This window comes from Pleuronectes platessa, chromosome 22, assembly GCF_947347685.1.
Source record: "Pleuronectes platessa chromosome 22, fPlePla1.1, whole genome shotgun sequence".
NCBI lineage: Eukaryota > Metazoa > Chordata > Actinopteri > Pleuronectiformes > Pleuronectidae > Pleuronectes > Pleuronectes platessa.
Window position 1 is genome coordinate 2370910 of NC_070647.1, and position 19549 is coordinate 2390458.

Consider the following 19549-nt stretch of genomic DNA (forward strand, 5'->3'; position numbering starts at 1 on the left):
AAAAGCTAGCATTGCAAATCTTCAGAGGAACATGTGCTACAATGATTAGTTTTTTGTCTGTTCTCTCCTGACACTGACATATGAATGTTATTGCTCTGGGCCTCAGTTCTAACTTCAGCAGGACCAAAGCAAGTCTCCATGCACTGTTGTAGGGACTGCAATGACTTTATGATCTGTATTTTAACAGTACAACCCCAGCATTTTTCTCCTGAATTTGCATTTTACTGAGATGACCAAGTTCAGCGACCTGGCAGGTCAGAATAGCTGGTTATGTTGCCACTGAAGACATTTGACCACATTCATCTCACCAGTATGTGTGGAGAAAGTGGTCTCCATGGAAACACAGAAAGAAGGTGTATATAATACATTGCAGTATTTTCAGTGCTCAAAATAGTGCAAGAAAAGATTCACAGATTCACAGCACAATCACTACATAAAATAGAGAAAGGACAACAGAGCAGCCAGACGCTTTAGGAGAGTAGGCATCCTCTGGATGACATGTCAACATGACCACTCTGACTTCTTGCCCTAAGAGTACCAGTCCTGGTTGACAGATCTTTAGCAGGCTTTGAGATAATTGCCTCAAAACAGGATATAAAGCAAACTGTTTTCCTTTAAAGGTTTTGGCTGCTTTGTGTACTACGTATACTCATATCAAATCATATCCATATTTACTACATATAAAGAGCTGTTTTACAGATAAATAGTTAAATAGTCAGTGGTTTTGGACAAACATTAGACATTTCTCCGTTTTACTTCTCTGTCAACTTTATTCCACTGTCAACCGATCACTAGCTACAGTATATCACTATTTACATTATTTTCAAAGGGTATCATACAGCAGCTGCGGATACGTTGTTTGCTTCTCATGAAAGCTGCTTTGTAAAATCTGTTCAGTCTTTCCCATGCCAGTTAATCTAATATAATGAATGTGTGCAGTGCATAAAACACTGTATGAGGACATTGACTTCAGCACATTCTATAACTGCCAAAACTTATGGTCAAAGAGGTGGAAATGAAATGTCAAATGTACTGTATTTTACATCCACATGCACACTATTTCTTTGTTTGCATTTTAAATGTGGCTTTTTAGTAATAGCAACGTTACTAATGTCAAAAACGTTGCCTCTGTATCTCCTCCTAGCTGACATTCTATTGGGCTCTGTAGGTCATTTCTCAAAGATGTCCCTGTAGACAAACATAAAACACAGTTCATGGCTGAGTACTAACCGGAAGTAATGTGACAGTGGGATAAAAATAGCAGTATTTCCCTGTGGAAAACCTTTAATCTTGGTTATTGATGTTCTTTTTTAACCAACCTCAGATAAAAAATCCTGCTTTGTCAGTTCCTGGTTTAGAATTGGTTATTGCATTGACATTGATTTTCAACAGACGTTTTCAGACATGATGTCTTGGTCTGGAGAATTTGATCCGGATTTAACCAAGACTTTGATTTCACTCATGAAGAACGCAGCGGGAGGTTCTCTGCACAGATGCGTTCACAACAGCAACAAATCCTCTGCATTATTCAAGTGAGAGGTGAAGCAGCCGGTCGCAGCAGACAGAGGCAGGAAGTGACGCATTGATTCCACTGCAGAGATTACAGGATTTTCTTGGCTCTTATTACCAAAAACTCTCAACATCTTCGTGCGTTTTCTACATGTATTACACTGCCTTTTCATGGGGAGATCTTTTTTTCTTTTTTGATTTTTTTTGTTGATTTTTGTGTCTTTATACTAGGGGTTCAGGTCTGTAGATAATCCGGAGCCTCTCACTCAGACATTTGCATTCACACATGCACTTCCTCAGAACACAGTACGAAAGCTCTTTAGATTGCAGTGCATGTCTGAAAGCAGCTATGGTTAATTGTTTGTATAGGAGTTGTGGTCGTGGCCATAAGAATGTAATTTAGAAAATAATTTAGCATATTATTTGTGATAATCTTGACAAATGCTACGTTACCCTAATTCTAGCAACACTACCACTGTCTCTGTGTCAACTGAAAGGTACAATTGGACAGATTTGCCACCTGCTACTGAATTGATAGGTCAAATTGGAACAAAATACTTTCCCCTTTACAAGATGTCACCTGGCATTACTCAGTATCAGGTTGAATGATTACAATTATAAAACTACATTCAGTATGATAATCAGTGTCGTAGAAATGACATGAACAAAGATACATTTTATACACACATTTTATTCATAGACTGATGTGCTTTCCTTTTCTCTAATTGGGTACTCCTCACTGGCTCCCTGAAGCTTTACAAATTCAAATCATAATATGAAGTAGATCCCCTGGTGTCCATGGAAAACCTTTAAACATAAACAGTAATGTTTTGCATTAGAGCAAACGCTTGCTAACATGTACAACAGAGACCGAATGACAGGTATAAAGACTGAGATTTTAAATCTCAGTCTGGCTGTCTTTGAGGATAATACAAACCTCATGGATGATTTGATGGCCCACTGACTGGGTAGCAGAGATGTAAAAAGTACTGAAATTTTGTAGTCAAGTAAAAGTACCTTTACTTTGAATTTTACTTAAGTACAAGTAAAAGTACCCATCTAAAAATCTACTCAAGTAAAAAGTAGTTAATTTAAAATGTACTTTAAGTAAAAGTTACTTAGTTACTTCAAACTACTTGATTGGGGCTGCTCCTATAACATTTAACATGTCAACACAACATTTAAGAACTTTTAGGAGGACATTTCAAGACATGAACCACATGACAAAGTAAAAATGCCGCTGTCCCACTGTATGTTTAAACTTTTGGTTAAACTTGATCGACCTTTAGAGTACTAGTCTACGAACTTCTTGTTGAGTTTGAGCATTATATACAGTGCCTTGCATAAGTATTCACCCCCTTTGGACTTTTCTACATTTTGTCATGGTATAACGACAGATTAAAATTTATTTCATCGTGAGTTTATGTAATGGACCAACACAAAATAGTGCATCATTTGGAAGTGGGGGGAAATATTACATGGATTTCACAATTATTTACAAATAAAAATCTGTGGTGTTGAGTGCATATGTATTCACCCCCTTTACTGTGAAACCCCTAACAAAGATCTGGTGCGACCAATTGCATTCACAAGTCACATTTGCAAGTCACATAATTAGTAAATAGGGTCCACCTGTCTGCAATTTAATCTCAGTATAAATACACCTGTTCTGTGACGGACTCAGAGTTTGTTGGAGATCATTACTGAACAAACAGCATCATGAAGACCAAGGAGCTCACCAAACAGGTCAGGGATGAAGTTGTGGAGAAATATGAAGCAGGGTTAGGTTATAAAAAAATATCCAGAGCTTTGAACATCTCTTTGAGCACCATAAAATCCATCATAAGAAAATGGAAAGAATATGGCACAACCGCAAACCTACCAAGAGGAGGCCGTCCACCCAAACTGAAGAGTCGGACAAGGAGAAAATTAATCAGAGAAGCAACCAGGAGGCCCATGGTTACTCTGGAGGAGTTGCAGAGATCCACAGCTGAGGTGGGAGAATCTGTCCACAGGACAACTATTAGTCGTCTACTCCACAAATCTGGCCTTTATGGAAGAGTGGCAAGAAGAAAGCCATTGTTGAAAGGGATCCATAAAAAATCCCGTTTGGAGTTTGCCAGAAGCCATGTGGGAGACACAGCAAACATGTGGAAGAAGGTGCTCTGGTCAGATGAGACCAAAATTGAACTTTTTGGCCTCAATGCAAAACGCTATGGGTGGCGAAAACCCAACACTGCCCATCACCCTGAGCACACCATCCCAACAGTGAAACATGGTGGTGGTAGCATCATGCTGTGGGGATGCTTCTCTTCAGCAGGTACAGGGAAACTGGTCAGAATAGAGGGAAAGATGGATGGAGCCAAATACAGGGAAATCCTTGAAGAAAATCTGATGCAGTCTGCAAAAGACTTGAGACTGGGGCGGAGGTTCATCTTCCAGCAGGACAATGACCCTAAACATACAGCCAGAGCTACAAAGGAATGGTTTGGATTAAAGAATGTTAAGGTCTTAAAATGACCCAGTCAAAGCCCAGACCTCAATCCAATAGAGAATCTATGGCAAGACTTGAAGATTGCGTTTCACAGACGGTCTCCATCCAATCTGACTGAGCTTCATCTTTTTTTGCCAAGAAGAATGGACAAACCTTTCCATCTCTAGATGTGCAAAGCTGGTAGAGACATACCCCAAAAGACTTGCAGCTGTAATTGCAGCAAAAGGGGGTTCTACCAGGGGGGTGAATACTTATGCACCCAACAGATGTCAACTTTTTTGTTCTCATTATTGTTTGTGTCACAATAAAATTTATTTTGCACCTCCAAAGTACTATGCATGTTTTGTTGATCAAACGGTAAAAAGTTTATTTAAGTCTATTTGAATTCCAGTTAGTAACAGTACATAATGGGAAAAAGTCCAAGGGGGGTGAATACTTATGCAAGGCACTGTAGCTGTTGCCTCTTTTGCGTTTGAAGGCAAACTGGCAGTGGGCAGTATCTCTCCCTGTGTTGCCGATGGACAGTCTGACTCTGACAGACATGTCAGTGTGTGAGAGAGAAAGAGACGACAGCTAGGCAAAAAAAAATTGCACACAGCTCTACAATAGATCAACAGGGCAAAACAATTGGGTAAAAAAACTTTCAGGTCATTATAAATATAATGTGGGACAAACTGAACTTGTCAAGGCCGCCACAGTTTATAATTAATTTAAACTGCTGCCATTAATTCAATTATTTTATTTATTATTTATTTTGATAGTAACTTTCCTGTTCATCTTCACCGAGCCATTTGATCTATCAACAACTTTGTTTAAATGTTCTTTATTTTTTTGGGACATTTAATTTGCAAGATGCTAGGCTAACAAAGCTTTGTATCCTCTCACACTCACATTATTAATGTATATAGTTACATTATTCATTGTTATAGTGTTGACTTTGTGTCTGGTTGCTTTTTATTTTATATTTAAATAACGTCAAAGGTATAATCTGCCTTTTGTTATTATGGTTGTGTTCACATTTCTAAATTTCGAATGAGAAACCAACATGATGCAGTACAGATCCAACAAAATAATAGTGAAAAGCTAAGTGTGAATGTCTAAATGCTCAGACACGGAAGTGTGTGAACAGAGAAGTGTAAACTTATTTCTGAGATTTCATGGTGACGTTTTAGTCAATACAATATATTGTTTCTAGTATTCAGTTTCCTTGTGCATATACATTGACACTTGAAACACAAGAAATGCAATACACTCCATTACAGTGGGGCAGCTCAGGAGGTAGTGCAGGTTGTTCTAGCCCCTGCTCCTTAAGTCTGCATGTCAAAGCGTCCTTGGGTAAAAACACTAAACTCTAAAGTGAGTGGGGGAATGGGATGTGTGACAGAGGAGCGTCTATAAATAGGAGCAGCCTATGTGCATGTGACTTGTAGCGGGAGGCGCTTTGAGTGGTCGTTAACAGTAGGAAATTGCTATATAAATGCAGTCCATTTACAACAACTATACCAACCAACCTTAAGAGTTGAAGCAACAGTAGCACTCTGTCTCTCAAGACACCGGCTGTTCTACTGCATGTCCTGGAAAGTATATGAGGGCCTTGTGGAAAGCATCTTCTTACACGATCATGTGGTCGTCAACACTAAGCAGAAAAAACAGTCAATCTTTGGGAGACCACAAAAGCGGCAGAGTAGTATGATGAACAGAGAAGTAAAGCTGAAAGATGTATTTATGACTCTCTCGATCCATTCACTGTACAGTTAGACTTTCTACCTTCTGGGAGAAAATATACATCATTAATAACTAATAGAATTGTAATCAAAACTTTTTGTCCTACGAGCTTTAAGGTATCATAAAACTAGAATCTGGCAGATTTGGAAACAGGTGGTGTTCCTGACTCTGCTGCAGTTACTTGTGTGGTAGTTTAATGTGATAAAGTGTGTAGTAGTCTAGAATTGTGCATTGTGAGTTTTCATGAGTGTGAATGCTGACACGATTTACTGTGAAATATATTTAGGTTTTTATGACTGGTTTTATGATAAAACCAAAGGCAAGTTTCCACATGGTGGATAAATAAGTTTTTGTATTTGTCAACATTACATTACTTACTTGGGCATATGGCGCTTTTGGAATGTAGGGGAGATTTAAAAAAACATGCTATTTCTTGTGTGTTTGTGTATGTACTGTACGTATTGACCTGTGTCCTTGTTCTCTCTCAAGACTACCTGTCACAAGGTGTGGATCTGAGCGGCATTGAGGTGATTGAGAATGACCTGCTGCTGATCAGTAGAGCCAGACTGGAGGTGGAGAACCAAGCTAAGAGACTGTTGGAGCAGGGCATGGAGATCCAGGTACACTCAAGCACACATACACTATACTAACACAGATGTCTCCTTTTAGTCTCATTGGATTGTCCAGGAACTGACTTTAAAATCAGTTGTAAACAGGGATCAAATAGTTTTTTTTCAGTAAATGGTTTTGTATTTATATAGGGCTTTTCTAGTCTTGATGACCACTCAAAGCGCTTTACAGAACAGTTTTACATAATAATTTAAACTGTATAGTACACTATGCATGTGTGTGTGCACATATAGCATAGTATATATTAAGATGCATTTATTCGTCCCAAACACATGCACAGTCATGCAAAGGCACACTCATGCAGGTAGGGAAATGTAATCTCTGCTTTTGACCCATCTGGTGCAGTACACACAGAGCAGTGAGCCATGTACGGCGCTCGGGGAGCAGATGTTGGGGGAGTAAGGTGCCTTGCTCAGGGGCTCTAGACAGGGTAGGGAGACTCTTGGATTTTTGGACAGATCAATCCAGGTTCGTCTTTTGTTGTCTCTCCGTGGAGTCGAACCAGAGACGAACCAGAGACCTTCTCTGCCCATTGTCCAAGTTTCTGCCACTAGACCACCGCCTCTCCGACCTACATTCACCCATTCACACACACATTCATAGTGCATCTTTTCATAGGACTTTGTTGTTCTATGGGGGGCCATTCGGGGTTAAGCCTCTTGCCCAAGGACACTTCAGCATGCAGATGGGTCAGACTGGGGATCGAACTGCCGACCTTCAGGTTGGAAGACGACCACTCTATCCTTCAGCCACAGCCGCCCCAGTAATGAGTGGATCAAACTAAAATTCACTTATTTATCTTTTTTCATCTCACCTGGTCTGATGGTAATCTGCTGTTAAATGTACAATATATAACTTCAGCCATTAGAGATCTCATAATTAAAGCAATAACAAAAGACCTAGTTTAATCACATGGTGAAGCAGCGTGGGATCATGGCAGTTGTTGTCTTCCTCCCCATTGTCTACTAATATTTGCCTGATGCTACCCAGACGCAAATCACATCCATGTGTCAAGTAATATATTCGAGTTACATTCACGTTACGTGGTAGACGGCAATGAGTAATTGTGATCCATTTTGAGAGACCAATATAAGAAGCACAGAGCAAGTACATTTATATGAGCCAAATTCTACTTTGGTCATTTTAAACGGTCATTGTGCTATGGGCGAGGTTCAAAAGGGTTGCTCATAGCCTATTAATCATGGGATCTGTTTTGGTGTAGCATTTCATTAACCAGTCAGAGTTCCATCTCTATTTCCCCCATTTTTTGTGCGCCTGCCTTTATATAGTGCAGTGAAAAATTATTTGCTCACTTCCTGATTTTTTTTTTTTTTGCATATTTGTCACACTTAAATGATTCAGATCATCAAACAAATTTTAATATTAGACAAAGATAACCAGCGTTAATACAAAATGCAGTTTTTAAATGATGATTTCATTCATTAAGGGAAAAAAGCCATCCAAACCTACCTGGCCTTATGTTGATAATTGTTAATAATATAGTGAAAATACTGCACCACAGACTTAAGATCCGTTTTTGTTGGTCAAAAGTGCAATCGTTCTCTGCGGTCTCAAGATAGAAATGAATCAACAATGCTCCTGACCGCAGCTCATTATAACACCACTGCACCCATGGGTGCTCAGATGAGAGTGAGTGCATCTCCTACATGGGCGTTGCTGTGTCGATCTGAAACTATCAAAGAAAATGGCTTGGCTCTGCTCTGTGCCAAGTGTAAGATGGAACATCTTTACAGAAACTGTTGTCGAGAGGAGACGAGCTGTTGTGAAGACTGTTTCTCTCACCAAACGAATACACGGTATAATTCAGCCAAGCGAGTCTTAAAGCAGCAGAGTAATCTATATGATGTAATTGTTGTTTTACTAATGGAATGACTGCAGTGGAAGTTGTTCTGCATTTATCAGAAAACAGGTAATCAGGAAGGAGGAGTTGTTGGGTCATGTTAACGTCAATGAGATTCTTCATCAATGTTTTTTGGTCGGGGGACTCAAGAGAGACAAAGAAAGACAAAATTGTCATAATAGAAACAGCAGAGGTTTGTGAGTGTTGACTATCCTGACAAGTATAAGGCAAAAACTCAGAAAAACATCGGATCCTACAAATCCCTAAGTGCAATTTATCAGCATAGTTGTGGGTATAATCTCACAGCCTTTCTGTTGAATAACTGAAGCCTCATGCCTCTTGCAAGAGAATCCTGATATCATCATCATTTTTAGACTCTTGAAACAGCGCTTTCAGAGCCACACACTATTTGTAATGGTTTGATAGGACTCATGTGTTGGCCTCTCTTCGGTCTCTCTGAAGTAAATAAACCTTTTCAGGGTCAGTTTTAGAACATTATTAGGGCTGAGTGATTATTTTTTCAAAATCTATGTTGAACATACTGCAGCTTGAACAAAGAAAGCACACAGAGCATGTTCCCACTCTGGCACCGCCTACTCAGCTGACGTCCTCTGGCCTGTTTTTGTTTCATAATGAACCAAAAATATTCACTTCTCAGTGTTTCACATACATTGATTTATGTGAAGCAACCACCGCAATATCAACACTGACCACATATTGACTTTCTAAACTTTCTACTATTTCAACTGGGTAACATTTCATTTAATGTGTAAAATCTTACTTGATTTGCAACCTGCAATGACTTGAATTTGCTTAAGATACATGATTCATCACAGTTAACCTTTAATGAGAATTCCACTGTTAATCAATGTCAGTGGGATCATCATCTATTTGCACAACCCTAATATAGCGTAACAGTGAACTCCCAGTTCAAGAATTTTATTCTATTCGGAGCAAAACATTTTTTTTTTCTTTTTAAGAGTAAATGACTTCTAGCGCTTCTTGAATTTAACCTTGTTGTAGTGATTTCCATCCTTGAACTCTTTTCCTCATCTGACAAACTGCAGCATGTTTGAATGAGAAATCATGGTTGCCCTGTAGTAAACCTAATGTAACGCTCCACCAATCAGAGACGTCGTACATTAAATAAAACATGTTATTCTTAAAATGTAGTGGATATAATATGGACTTTTGACTTCTACGGAGCATATAACATTGTTTCACAATCTTGTATGGTTATGCAATATGATAGCTTTTAATCACAATCTCAATTCAGAAAGTGACTGGGATTTTTACCTCTAGAATCACACATTTTATTTTTGGGGGGCATAATCAATTTGCTAAAAATTAGATAAAACACACAATAAACTCAATTAATGGTAATATCATTGTTGGATTATTCAAACTTTCTATAGATATTGTGATAATGAGGTTACTGTGAATTCTTTTTATGCGTGAAAATGCTATGTTTCCAATGAAAAAGAAACCAAAGGAGGAACACTTTTTCTCTGTTGAACAAAAATACTTATTTTTTGGTAGTTTCTTTCTTTCTATCACTACAACAGCTTGTCAAGAAAAATAAGGTATTGTGCCCCTGTGAAACGGAGGGCTTTTAATGTGAAATGTGTGCAGGAAGTGTCAGTGTTTTGTCTAAAACGTGAGTTTGAAGCTAAGCAGGTCCTTGTGTGGAGAAGCAGGATTCTCTGACACTGCACTTCTCTCCAAAGTCAACACACGTACATGCTCCTGTCTCCTGTGTGTACTCAACCCTCAGAAGAATTATTTTTATCCTGCTCACTGCTGGAGTAGCCTTGGCTAACAACTTCTATCACTTTGTGTTATGTGTGTGGACATATGGGGCCCCAGAGACACAAAGACACGCACACATATACGCACACGGGTAGATTCAGCAACAGCTTCTTATAGCAGCTCAGGAAGTTGTTTATTGTGAATGTTATGTAAGCAGTTGGACGTGCTGCTGGGACTGAGTGGGAGCGAGTTTCACCTCAACGCTCTCACTGTGCCAGCAGAGACCCTGTAGCCCATCTGTTGAGTAGGAGCTCAACTGACCCACGTAGAGGCTCCTCCCCTCTCCTCCTCTCTCCTCCCCTCCCCTCGCCTCTCCTCTATAGACTAGCTCTAACACAGAGCTCTGGACAAGAAACCTAAAAAGCATATTTTCCACATTAAGTGTGTTGTGCAATAGTAGGAGTAGAATTGACGTTGGCTAATTATTAATAATCATGAAATATGATTATTAAAATAACAATTATTTCTTAAAAATAATCAAAAATGATAAAGCTATTAATTAAGAAATGTAACACATTTAATTAGAAATGATACGGTTATCCATTAATAATAGTTAAAATAATTAATGAAAACAATAAAATTATCAATTAAGAATAATACAAATCTGTAATCATTGCTTATTGTCGCGGGGCACCACCCTGGTTACAGGGACCAACGAGTCAAACTATAGTTATCAGTCTCATAATGATAAATGTCAAATCAATAATCTCAATATTTAATATTAATAATTATTTAATTAACAGTGAAGGCTTCTAAGTTCGAGCACAGGCAATCATAATCCAGCTGCAATCACATACATATGCACAAATAATCACAGACTACAGATACTTTAATTACAAAAGCATTTATTAAAAAGGGGAAATAAAGTTATAATGTTATTCAATGATTCATCATTTTAACAAGCTCCGATATTTCAAAGATAAACACAGCAGCAGCACTTATCACAATTCAGAAAATACATGTAAAACCGGCGGTCTACCTATGTATGTCTGTCTCGGTGTGTGTGTGTGTGTCTGTGTCAAAGTGTCTCTCTGTGTGTGTGTCTATGTGTATGCATGTGAAATAAAGTTAGTGTTATTTAATGATTCATCATTTTAACAAACTCCCATATTTCAAAGATAACAACAGCAGCCGCTTATCACAACTTAGAAAAACACATGTATTCATCTATGTGTATCTGTGTGTGTGTATCTGTCTGTGTCTATCAATGTGTCTCTGTGTCTGTGTGGGTGTGTCTGTGTGGGTGTGTGTGTGTGGGTGTGTGAGAGAGCGAGAGAGAGAGAGAAAAAGAAGGGGGCGTGGCGATGATGCAGTCACGTGGTGACGTCACATCTAAGATGGCGGCCGATCATGATTCGTGGAATCAAGGCCTAAAAACTCTCAAAATGGCGGATTGACTACAAAACAAGATGGCGGAGCCGTTATGAATTTAGAGCCAGAATGGGAGGAGAGGGAGAGAGGAGGCGTGGCAATAATAGATTCAAAATGGTGGTTTAACTTGCGTTATTCAAAATGGAGTCTATGTTAATGACACCATGTGGCCGGAGCTCACACTGGTGGTCGTCACATGAATTACACCAAGGGATTTTCAGACAAAGAGAATTCTTTGTCTCTGCTTTGGCGTTGGGCCGCATGGCTTCCAGATGTGTCCAGCCTCTCTGAATATAGATTTAACTATGTTACATGAACTGTATTCTAAATACAGATCGGATGTGTGTATAGGTCGGTTTAGAAGGAGAGAGAGAGAGAGCATACAAGGAGAGAGCAAAGCTCTTAAAAGCACCGTCAGAGACAAGTTACATTTACTTTACCACTCAGCACCCAAGTGGCGTTGTGTGCTGAGGTTTGACCGGTAAAGTCTCTTTAAAGTTGTTCAAACGGTCACAATGAGCTGGAGACGCTGCTCACGGCGCTTAAAAACTGTGGCACAAGGCCGTAACCGGAAACCGGCGAATCGCCGCAAAACACTAGAGACTCGGCGGTCTCATACAAAACAAATACATTCAAGTATTAAAACAATACGCTACGTATTAGATTAACATCTGCCCAGACAATAAAGCCTCTTACTGTACCACCCTCGCGGTGTGCGTGTGCGGTGTGCGGAAAAGAAAAGTAAAGTCCGTGGGGAAAGTGGAACAGTCTGAGATTGTTCCGCGTGCAATTTCCTGTTTGGTCTTTTCAAGTTAAAAGAGCAAAAGTCCTTTTGAAAATAAAAACGTCGACTGAGATAAAAGAAATAAAAGAAAATGGAAATGAAACAAACGTCTGTAATTATTGCCTCCTTTACCAACTAAAATCATCTAGCTAGACCGGGAACGGTCTATTGACGTCTTCAGAGAGCAGGAAATGGCTGATAAACTAAAAGTTAAAGTTGCCCCCTTTAGCAACTAAATCAGCTGGGAGGCCCCGAAGGGGGCCTGGTGTTGTCTTCAGAGCAGGGTAAAATGGCAGCGATGTTTGGGGTGCATGGGCTTTTAAATTACCTGAGAGGTCCTCCTCCTTGAGGAGTTGGTCATAGGATGATGCAATGCCAGCTCTGACATTGAGTGTCAGAGCTGGACCTGAGTGGGCTGGGCTTGGAAATCAGCGGGGGTTCCAAGGCATTCCCAGAACATTTTTCCACCACCAGGGGGATATTCTTGAGCCTGCAGGAGGATGTTTTCCCGCCCAAAGTTTAACAACCCTTTGTTCCTCTCGGCTCCAGTGTCTGCTGGCCCCCCGCTGGGCTCTGGCCCAACAAGTGCAAAGTTTTACTTCTTATCTTGTTACATTTTTTTTTTTGTAGTAGTAGTATTTTCTTAGGTTATAACTTTGATCTACCCTGATTATTTTTAGTTTCCCTTCCCTACTGTGACCGAACCTCTTCTTCACCTATCATGTGAGAGAATATTTTTGAGTAATGAAATACGGCAGCGAAACAGATCGATCTTGTTAAAGAAAGACAGAACACTGCCTTTTTATTCTCCCCTTATCATTGTGTGGAAAGACAATTGAGCTGCATTTCCTCCATTTATCTATAGTTTGGTTTATCAAAGTGTCAGATGCCATCATATTATCCCAGAGTCCAAGTTGACGTTTGCATGTTTTGTCTGACTAACAATTCAAACCCCAATGATGTTTAGTTTACGATACACAGCTAAACAAACAAAAAAATACAGAAAGTCTTGACATTGGAGGAGCTGAGCAGAACATGTTTTGGTGATTTACTAGAAAGAGTGCTGGCATTTTTGTCGTGACTTTTCCGTGCCAAATATTCACAGTTCTCTCTCATTAAAACAATGTGAGGTGTATTTTTAGCTACTGCCGTCACCTCTGTTCTTGAGTGTTTTTTGTGTGAAATTACCAGATTCATTAAGTGGATTTCATTCTGTTCCTTAGACAACTGCCAACTTGCATTCTCTTTGTCTTGTTCTCTGCTTTTGTTGATCAGAATCCAAGCCAGGTCGGTACGGCCCTGCAGGTCTTCTACAACCTGGGAAGTTTGAGAGAGACGATCAGCAGTGTGGTGGGGGGTTACCGCACCAGCATACAGGACAATATCACAAGTGCTCTGGACATCAAGGGCCTGACACAGCCGTCCAACCCCAGAGGTGAGACCCAAGGAGGATATGGTCAAAGTGTTAAAACATGCACAGGCACACACACACTCTCGCTCTCTCTCTCTCACACACACACACACAGACACAGACACACTGGTAACATCGTCCTAATTTTGCATCTTGTAATTTGTCCTAGTTCATCGGGTGGCTTTATCCAAAATAGATTATTATACCATGGCCACAGAGAATAGTCAATTCTGGCTGGAGGGCTTGTGTTATTTTCAGGGCTCCGATGAAGCAGCCACTTCATTGTTCTAATTAATGAAGAAGGTATTTTCAGATAACAGCCCTCATTAGGCTAAGGATTCGACTGCTCACATTTTAAGACCATTTTTGGGATTGTCACTTAATAAAAGAAGAAACCTAGCAAAATGTTTCTTGGTCTTTTTTAGAACCCAAAACCTTTTTTAGATTTATGTGTCAGAAAATTCCACGTGCACACATCAATGCACCAAGCTGTTTCACTGGGGGACATGGTCCTTCATTACTATGAATGAGAATCAGGAAAAACTGTAATGACCCACATAGAAAACCAGTTAGGAAAGAGGTTAAAAAAAGGTTACAAAAAAACTACCTATAGACTGGAAGTGACTATAATAATGCATAAATACAAATATTTAATAGAGTAAAAGGTAATATTGTTGTCTTTGTGTGAGTGTGTTACAACAATAGCCTGCTTCCAGCTCTGCTTCTCCGCATTGGTAAAACTGTTTCTCTGTCATAAAATATACAGAAAAGCTCTTCTTCCTGTGTCATGTTCTAAGAATCTGAAATGCTGCTCTAAATCAGCTAAAAAAATCAAATAATGGTCAAACCTGCAATACTGGGATGATGGTACTGGTTTCATCGGGATCTTAGTAACAAAAACAACAACAATGAACAGTAAATTAAAGACATTAATGAATTAATTCCTTCCTCAGGAGCTCCAGGCAGAGCAGTGCTTCCGACACCGGGGAACACAGCCGCTTTCCGTGCTGCTCTATGGACCAATTTGGAGAAGCTGATGGACCAGATATGCGCTGCCTGCAGACAGGTGCGCAGCTGCCCTAGGCCTCTGATTTACGGCAGTGTTGAATCACATGTTTCCAACCGAAAGCCAGGCGGCCTACAGGGCTGATGACTTAGGTGTGAAGTTTCTTTTGCTGCATGTTCACAGGTGCAGCATCTACAGAAGGTTTTGATGAAGAAGAGGGACCCTGTCACTCATGTCTGCTTCATTGATGAGATCAGCAAGGTGGGTGGATGCCACTTCTCTGGTTCTGCTATAAGAATATCAATTACCATCTGCAAACAGGACAACAGTGTCAAGGCGCAAGTTTAGCCGTGTAGGTTAAACTGTTTTTCACAAAAAATAACAACATATCCACACACAGCACAGTGACTCCTCCGAGTCCCCATCATCCACATTTTACAGCAGACTATAAAAGACCAAATCATTACATTTCTAGGTATTTGCTAGCTTCACACAGATGGTAATTCTGCTTCTCATTGTTATCAGCTAATTTTTTTGTATTAGAAGATTTATAAAGATATTTTAACATTTTTAAAAGTTAGGGTTGCACGTTAGAATGCATCGTTTTAGACACAAGGAGGCGTTTTGTTCAATTTAATGTTGCTCGTTTATTGTAAGGAAACTAATTTTGCTCACACCAAACACCACAGTTTTGAAGTGTTGGTTAGACTAGAAGCTCCAGGTTATTGTATCTTCTACGAACACACAGCTATCTCTGACCAATCTGTGGTTGTATTGCACTGTGGGTAATGTAGGCACCAGGTTTTTACAATCACTAATAATGAAAATGACGATATCTTCAGTGTGTTCTTTCTAAGAAGAAGGACCGTGGATCCATCTTTTTACATTAAATTTGTTCGAGAAAAGAGTCACTTCAAATTATTATATATTCTGTCACTGTGTGCATGTTCTAAACCTACTTGTTCTGAATGAGATGTTTGCTTGGCCTGTGGTAATCCTCCAGAACTACTTCAAGTATTCCTTATCATTAGTGAGTCCTCCCCAAAAAGTTCTACAATGTACTGTCACTGTTGTATTTTTTGTGTAATGGGCGTTGTTTACAGAGCCTTTCAATAAACACTCTATGGTGCAGAGGGAAGTTAAGGATTGGAACAGTTTGTAGTGAAATGTAAGAATAGTGAAATTAGTTTTAAGAGGAAATATTACTAAATGTTAAGATTTGCTTTGTGTTTTGGACAGGCAGTACTCTACAGATAAAGACAGACAGTCATAATCAAGGCAGTGATTAACACATCATCATGACCACCATCAGTGGTTCTCTTACCTCCACTGAAACCTAGTTGTACAAATCAGAGCGGGAGACTGTTACTATGGAAACAAAGCTCTCACAAATTACCCAGTGATGGAGGTGTGAGCTGGAGACCTAATGACATGTCTAAATGCAAGGCTGCAGTGCAGCTGCACAGTCACTTACATGCCATGTGTCCACAGAAAAATGCTTGAACAGACTCAGTCGCGCTGTCAGCAGTCACATCAGTTAAACAAAGCAAATCATATTAGATCTATGTGTTTCTACAAAGGACAGGCAGCGAAAGAGAAGCATCAATTTAATAAATGAGCTGTAACTCATGGTGATGATCATTTTTGTATGAGTGTAGTGTACCATAAATGAATAAACCCTTAAATTCATCCTCACGGCATTTGTATGCATAGACACACAGGTCAGTTTTGTCCAAGCTGCCCTGTTTACTCCTCTGCTCATGGTTCCTTTATGTGATTAACTCACCACCCACTTATTGTACAGGAGGAGAAAAATACTCGCTTTGACGAGCAGTAAAAGCATGGGTAGTTAGACATAATCAACAGACCTAAAGAAGATCCTTCACTCGTAAGTTCTTGATAACTGTAACTCCTTTCATTCAGCTCTCAGCAGGAGAAATATTCCCAGCTACACTGTGAATGTTCAGTTTTGCTGCTTGGCTATTAGCACCCTCTGTGAGATTACTGCAATCGCTGCTGCCAGGCTGTGGTCCCCTGTCAGTTTTACAATTGATTTCCTGATGTTACATTGGATAATAGACCTTTTGTGTGATAAGTCTCCTGCTTCCATCTTTGATTTGTTACAAGGTCTACGGCTACATCCACATATACATAAAGGCTTGCACGTCCCATTGGACACAGGAATTGTTGCTGATTGCTCAAAAAATATCTAATCTCTTATGCATGGAGGCAGCTTTATCATTGTAAAATGTAGAATTGAACTGCACAACCACTGTTAGTTAGGAAAACAGGGTCAGCAACACTTGATTATCCATGTTGCGTGCTACACTTGTTGCTGAGGCTACTTGCGTTTATTTTATTTTTTCATGTGATCGGAGCCTAACGAATCAGCGAAGGTGACACTGTGACTGAAAAGACCCCACCAGCCAGCGGTTGTGAGCGTTTCTGAACATCTCTGTTTCTGCCCGTTCAGACTAAAATGCTGCACCAAAGTTTTCAGACTGAAATAGGGCAGCGTTTCTAATCTTCTCAATTTTAGCAGCTCTATGGACGCCAGATATATCTATAGTAGAGTTGATACTTTTTCAAATTAAAATGTAATAGGATGTAGCCCAAATGCTGGTTGAAATCTTGTTTGATTTCATGGCTTTAACAGCCTGCACTGCTCTGCTTTTACACTTCCCAACAGAAGTTAGAACCAGGGAGTTGCTCTATTTCAGACATATACAGTAGGTGCAGCAGTGCTGTTGGGTGATCGTTTGTGTCCCAGTTCATCCCAAAGGTGTTGGATTGGGTTTGGGTCAGGGCTCTGTTCAGGCTTGTCTAGTTCTTCTGTAGCAGAGAGAGAGAAAGATAAGTCAGAATGGCCTGAGCATATCATTGTGCTATGCTCAGCTCTACTGTGAAATAACATATTACTCTTAAAGTAAAGTAATAATAGACAATCAATAGGTGGTGGTCAGTGTTGATAACAAACAGATTGTCAATCTGAGAAGTGCAAGAATTCACACTCCCACAGCTCAAAGAATGTGATCCTATGCATCCCAGACCACCTCTGAATGGGGTCTGATTTATCAGATGATCTCAGATGTGTCCTGGGTTCGTGCAGAGCAGGAAGTGAGGATGCAGTGGCTTCTCTCTCATCTGCTCTCCATTGGAGAAGCAAACACACACACACACACAGACACAGGTCCCATTGAATAATTAAAGCACTTTCCTCCGTCAGGGTTAGTCCGTTGAACCGAGGCATTGGTATCCATGTTAACATGAACACACCTATCGGCCCCTTTCCTCCACGCTAAACATGCTTTGACGGGTTTTGTGATATTAATGCAGAAGGTGCTTGATGGATTTTTGCACTGACTGCTGCAGTATTGATTTTGATATACAGTATGACAGATAGTGAACTACCAAACAGTAGTAACACAGCCGAAAGAGTCTTAAACTGTCTTATATCATTAGGGAAATGTATACATTTATTTAAGGTCATAGCACCATCATCAGCACAACGTTCAATGTGATTTTAATTTGGAAATCAGACAAACAGCAATGGCTGTAGAGATTAGAGTGACACATCACACATCTACCATCGCTTTAAGTCATGCTACTGTTTCTTTTCTGTTTACCTGACAGGAGGGTCAGCCTGATATTCTCTATACCTTTTGGACAGATGTAACGAACACACTGAGTGAGGAGTTTCACAGAGCAACTGAAGGTAAGATTGGAACTCCCCTGAATGATGCGGAGTGTTTAAGTGTCAGGGCTTCTAATTCTATAGAAAGCGCTATATAAATACAAAACCATTCAAAGCAAAGATGAATTACTTCCAGGATGTGCGTCTTTAAGGTTTCTTTCAGACAGACAGTGGATGGATATTGCGCCACCAGCAGCACAAACAGTTGTGAGACGCTTCATTTAGTGAGCCGTAATCAGCAGGCTGTAACAAAAGCTCAGTTAACAGCAGGAAATCAATGGGGCTGGGAGAAAGACGCTTTTGGGCTGTGCTACATTCCATGCATCAACACACAATTATTGTTGTGTGTCGATGCCGTATAGAATATGTAATCAGAAAGTCCAATATTGTAATACAGAAGAAAACTGTGGCTACCTGGAGTTCTTGTGGTATGCAGTCCACCCTACTGAGTTCTCTTATAAACAATTGAGAGTAGTATTTACTTTGTGTTACTCACCTAAACATGTGATTAAAATGCGTATGGTTTAAATCCATGTGTAAGAGCTCGCAGTCTATTTTGTCTGCCTTTGTCGGCACATTGCTGCTTATCTAGGTAGGTGGCAATGTGTGTGTGTGTGTGTGGGGGGGGGGGGGGGGGGGTCAGCAAAAGAACTGATCAATCAACAGCTTTGCTCCCTTCTTCCTGTACTCGTACTCCTGTCTGGCATCTTTCCCATAACAGGCTCATGCAAGGTTAACCCCATCCTAGTAACAGCAGTCAAACATGACAAATTTAATTGACAGTCAAATCAACCATTGTTGACTTAAGCGGAGATCAGTGATTGTTTTTTTCTGTCGAGTTAAGTTTTGCTGATTAATCATGGACTGCTCTCAACTTCTCCAGTTTGACTCTGAACACAACGTGCCTAAATGCAACCGACCTGTAGCTGTCAGCCTAGAAATGCAGCTGTGGCTGAGGGGTAGAGTGGTCATCCTCCAATCTGAAGGTCGGCAGTTCGATCCCCAGTCTTCCTCATCTGCATGCCGAAGTGTCCTTGGGCAAGATGCTGAACCCTGAATTGCCCCTCATAGAACAACAAATGTGCTGCTAATAGATGCACTGTATGTGAATGGGTGGCATGTAAAACTGTACTGTAAACAGCTTTGAGTGGCAATCAAGACTAGTAAAGCGCTATATAAATACAACACCATTTACCATTCACTCCCTGTGATATCATCATGAATCCACAGTTGAGAACTGCTAATTGAGAAATTC

General features: G+C 40.0%; 1 protein-coding gene across 1 annotated transcript in view; it reads left to right on the plus strand.

The window, feature by feature from the left end:
• Positions 1-19549, plus strand: part of cog5 (component of oligomeric golgi complex 5) — a 55986-nt gene that overhangs the window by 27140 nt on the left and 9297 nt on the right. The window contains exons 7-11 of the mRNA XM_053414777.1: positions 6218-6348; positions 13459-13618; positions 14548-14660; positions 14784-14861; positions 18234-18315. Coding sequence (XP_053270752.1) covers positions 6218-6348; positions 13459-13618; positions 14548-14660; positions 14784-14861; positions 18234-18315 — 564 coding nt within the window. The remainder of the gene's footprint in view (positions 1-6217; positions 6349-13458; positions 13619-14547; positions 14661-14783; positions 14862-18233; positions 18316-19549) is intronic.